At 41.8% G+C, this 4,467-nt stretch overlaps 1 protein-coding gene across 1 annotated transcript; it reads right to left on the reverse strand.

Annotated features, from left to right (window-relative positions):
* Nucleotides 1-777: 777 nt before the first annotated feature.
* Nucleotides 778-3,915, reverse strand: LOC126701453 (uncharacterized). The gene is made up of 4 exons (XM_050399570.1): nt 3,832-3,915; nt 2,429-2,773; nt 1,029-2,309; nt 778-897 (listed from the first exon to the last, which is right to left on the reverse strand). The coding sequence occupies exons 1-4, from the start codon at nt 3,913-3,915 to the stop codon at nt 778-780; spliced, it is 1,830 nt and encodes a 609-aa protein (XP_050255527.1).
* Nucleotides 3,916-4,467: the final 552 nt, after the last annotated feature.

A 4,467-nucleotide genomic window follows, 5' to 3' on the forward strand; every position in this document is an offset into this window, starting at 1 on the left:
ACATATAATGCTAACAACATGCGTGCAAGTAACAGAAAGCATGGCTCGTCCAGAGTGACAAGTGAACATTTTGGGTGATCTCGTCTAGACCGGCATCTTACTGATAATACCTTCTTAGGTGTTCAACATTCCAAGGGTGCTCCAACTTTCTTCCGTCTAGAGCTTCTAAGTCATACGACCCTTGTCTTTTGCAGTTGATAACCCTATAGGGTCCTTCCCAATCAGGGCCCAATTTCCCATGAGCTGGGTTCCTTGTCACCAAAGAGATCCTTTTCAAGATGAGGTCCCCTATGTTGAAACACCTGGGTCTTACCATTGCATCATATTGCCTGGCCATGAGGTTTTTGTACCTTGCTGTCCTTTGTTCTGCGTCCATTCTTACCTCGTCTATTAGATCAAGGTTAAGGCGAAGTTGCTCTTCGTTATCCTTGGTATTTCATCACCCTATGATTGGCCATGTGTACTTCTGCAGGTATTACTGCTTCACTTCTATAGGCTGGCTTGAAAGGAGTTTCCCCTGTGGGGGTTCTCACTATCGTCATGTAGGCCCATAGAACACTTGGTAGCTCGTCCGGCCATACTCCCTTTGCCCCTTCAAGCCGAGTCTTGACGATTTTCAACAAGGATCGGTTAATTACTTCTGTTTGACCATTTACTTGTGGGTGGGCGGGTAAGGAATAATGAATTTGAATTCCAAAATTTTCGCAAAAGTCCCTAAAATGTGTGTTATCAAATTGTCATCCATTGTTTGATATTAATACCCTAGGCACTTCAAACCTACATACAATGTTCTTCTAAACGAAGTTCTTGACATTCTACTGTGTGATCTTTGCCAGGGGTTCCGCTTCCACCCACTTGGTGAAGTAGTCTATCCCTACTACTAAAACTTTCATTTGCCTGGTTCCAAGTGGAAAGGGACCCAAGATGTCTAATCCCCATTATGCAAAGGGCCACGGGGCCATTATTGGGGTAAGATACTCTGACGGCTACCTGGGGATATTACTAAAGCGTTGACATTGGTCACATACCTTGACGTAAGCTTTTGCATCTGCTTGAATGGTTGGACAATAATAACCTGCACGAACGACTTTATGGACTAGTGCCCTTGCTCCTGAGTGGTTTCCATATGCCCCTTCATGAATTTCCCTTAACACATAGTTTGCCTCGTCTGGGGCCAAGCATCTTAGATAAGGCTGGGAAAAGCCTCTTTTATATAGCACATTGTCTATAAAGTTGTATTTGGCTGATCTGATTCTCAACTTTCTAGACTCGTCTCTTCCTTCTGGAATCCTTCCATCCTTTAGGTAAGCCACTATTGGGGTCATCCAACTTTCTTCTTCTTCTATCTGTTGTACCTCTGGAAGATCTATGCTCAGCATATATTGAATTTCATCAAACTCGTCCGCTGAGTCATTCGCTGAGGCTTCCTTCGCTAAGGTGTCTGCTTTCATGTTTTCTTCTCTTGGGACTTGAATGAAACTAGCTTCTTTAAATCTTTTCACAAGGCGTCTTACCTTATTAAGATACTTCTTCATCCGTTCTTCCTTTGCTTCATACGTTCCATTCACTTGACCTATAACCAGCTGAGAGTCTCCATGGACGAATAGTGATTCTGGCCCCAAGGATTTTGCCAACTCTAACCCCTTAAGAAGGGCTTTATACTCCACTTCATTATTGGTTGCTGAATATTGCAAGTGAACTTTGTACTTCAACTCATCTCCTTTTGGGGACTGCAAAACAACTTCTATCCCTCCTGTATGGAGTGTAGACGACCCATCCACATGGACGACCCATTTTTGAGCTTTGCGTAGTTCGTCTAGCTCTCCTTGACTCGGAGTAAACTCTACAATGAAGTCTGCCAGTACTTGTGCTTTTATCGTGCTTCTTGGTTGGTACCTAACAGCGAACTTACTAAGTTCTATGGCCCATTGGATCAATCGTCCTGCGGCTTCCAATTTGTTCATTGCCTTCTTTAATGGATGATTTGTCAAGACATTGATGAAATGAGCTTGAAAATAATGCCTTAACCTCCTAAAAGCTGTAACCAAAGCGAATGCTAGTTTTTCCATCATAGGGTATCGTCCTTCCGCCTCTCTTAGCACTTGGCTTGTATAGTAGATCGGCTTTTGCACCCTTCCTTCTTCTTTAATCAAAGCCGAGCTCACTACATGTGGGGACATTGTTAGATACAAATACAACTCTTCACTAGGCACAGACGGGCTCAACAGAGGAGCTGTAGTGAGGTAGGTCTTGAGGTCTTGGAAAGATTTCTGACACTCGTTCGTCCATTCAAACACCTTTTTAAGAACCTTGAAAACGGTAAACATTTGTCAGAAGCTTTAGAGACAAACCTGTTAAGGGCAACAACTCGTCTAGTAAGAGACTGGACTTCTTTGATACTTCGCGAAGGCTTCATATCCAGTATTGCCTGAATCTTATCAGGATTTTCTTCAATTCCCCAATGTGAAACCATGAATCCGAGGAATTTTCCTGATGAAACTCTAAAAGTGTACTTGCTAGGATTCAACTTCATGTTGTACTGCTTAAGTGTATCAAAGGTCTCTTGAAGGTCGTCCAAGTGCTTCCCATCGTCTAAACTCTTCACCAGCATATCATCTACATAGACTTCCACATTCCATCCAATCTGTGGACAAAAAATATGGTTAACCAACCTTTGATAGGTTGCCCCCGTGTTCTTCAAACCGAAGGGCATTTCCTTGTAATAGAACAAGCCTTGACTGGTGATAAAGGATGTCTTCTCTTGGTCTATAACCTGAGAAAGCATCCATGAAACTTAACAACCTATGACTTACAGTTGAGTCCACCAACTGATCAATACGCGACAATGGATAGCTATCCTTGGGGCAGGCCTTGTTTAGATCGGTGAAGTCCACACACATCCTCCATTTGCCATTAGCCTTCTTGACCATTACTACATTGGCCAACCAGTCTGGGTAATAAACTTCTTGAATAAACTTTGTTGTAGTTAACTTCTGAACCTCTTCTTTAATGGCATTATCTCGCTCAAGAGCAAATACTCTTTTCTTCTAACGTATAGGTTTGGAGGAATCCTAGATTTACCCAATTACAAGTAAAGTGCGTTTTGTCAAAGGATTAGCCAATTACATAAAATGTTGACATATGTTCCTAATATTGAATCACGTATGTCCTAACAATTTCATACTTGTTTCCGAATCCTAAACTAGTAATTGGGAGAAATTATTTGCTACACCCGAAGGACCACATCAACCATGTATAGTAATCCAATCTATCACACTCACCTAACATACGTAGTAAGGCTATATATCGTTCTAACATTAACAGAACCTTGACAAATTAATCCATTAGAAGTACAAAAAACATCTATTTTATTGAAAGTAAATGGTTAATGATGAAGCCGAAAGTTGACCTCGTTAGTATGCTCCTTGTCAGTGTTGATGGACGAGCTTCAGTACCTGCTATCAAGGAAAGAAAGGCAAAGGAGATTTTCACTAGCGTAGTGCCAGTTGAGCATGCTCCGATGCTAAAGTCAGCTTAACAGTTCTCAAAAAATTCTCTTACAAGTGTCTCTCAAGTTTTTCATGTGTCTTTACCTGAGTTCTATTCCCCTTTTTATAGTTTGCCTCAGGTTGGTGCAGTTATGTCTGTTAATGTTGCTCTGAGTGTTTTTCTCCTGAGAGAAACGTAGCATTAATTGACAATGATGATTCCATTTAAGGTGTAACGGATGATCGTTGGGCCATCATTGCTCTTGTAATTGTTCTGGCGCACTCATTGCTTGTCAGCTGTCCTGAGGGCATTTATTTATGCCTTTAATGAATGATGGCCTACCTCGTCTATAAGGACGACGTATGATGACAGGGTCTTGCCCTTATTCTCGTTCCTGATTTGAATGTGGCTAAGGTCGTCTTTCATCTAGACGATCTCTAGTTGATATTTGTCAGTTGCCCCCTCATTCCTTGGTCGTTAAGAAGTTGGACGATCTTAGGAATGTGACTAGATGTGACGCTTCGTATCTTCTCGATTCTCGAAATTTGGCTTCTCATTTTAAATGCGAAACAATTACTCTTTAGGAAACGAACACGTGTTGGTCTTCCATTCACGGTGTGTGTGAGGCTCCCTTGATTTTGGCGCACCTTAATTCCAAGTTTTCCTTTTAGAGAAAACTGTTCCTCTTCCTTCGCCCTATTTAGTCTGAACTTTAGAGCCCTAAGAAATCTTCATTCTTCAAAATTTCCTAGTAAGGCCTCTTTTCCCTATGCTTTGATGGTTGGTTTTGAATTCCTTAGTCAAGAGTGCCCCCCGGTCTCGTTTTTCTTTGCTCGGTTGGGAGTTTTCTTGGAATATTCCTTAGGTTGACGTCCCCAAGTAGGCTTGTTTGTATCTCGTTTTTCTGCCCTTAGGCCCATTTTACTTTCTCTCTACCCTCTAATCCGTCAATCTCTGAGAAAACACCATTTGGAGATG

The sequence above is a fragment of the Quercus robur genome, chromosome 2 (assembly GCF_932294415.1).
Source record: "Quercus robur chromosome 2, dhQueRobu3.1, whole genome shotgun sequence".
Lineage (NCBI taxonomy): Eukaryota > Viridiplantae > Streptophyta > Magnoliopsida > Fagales > Fagaceae > Quercus > Quercus robur.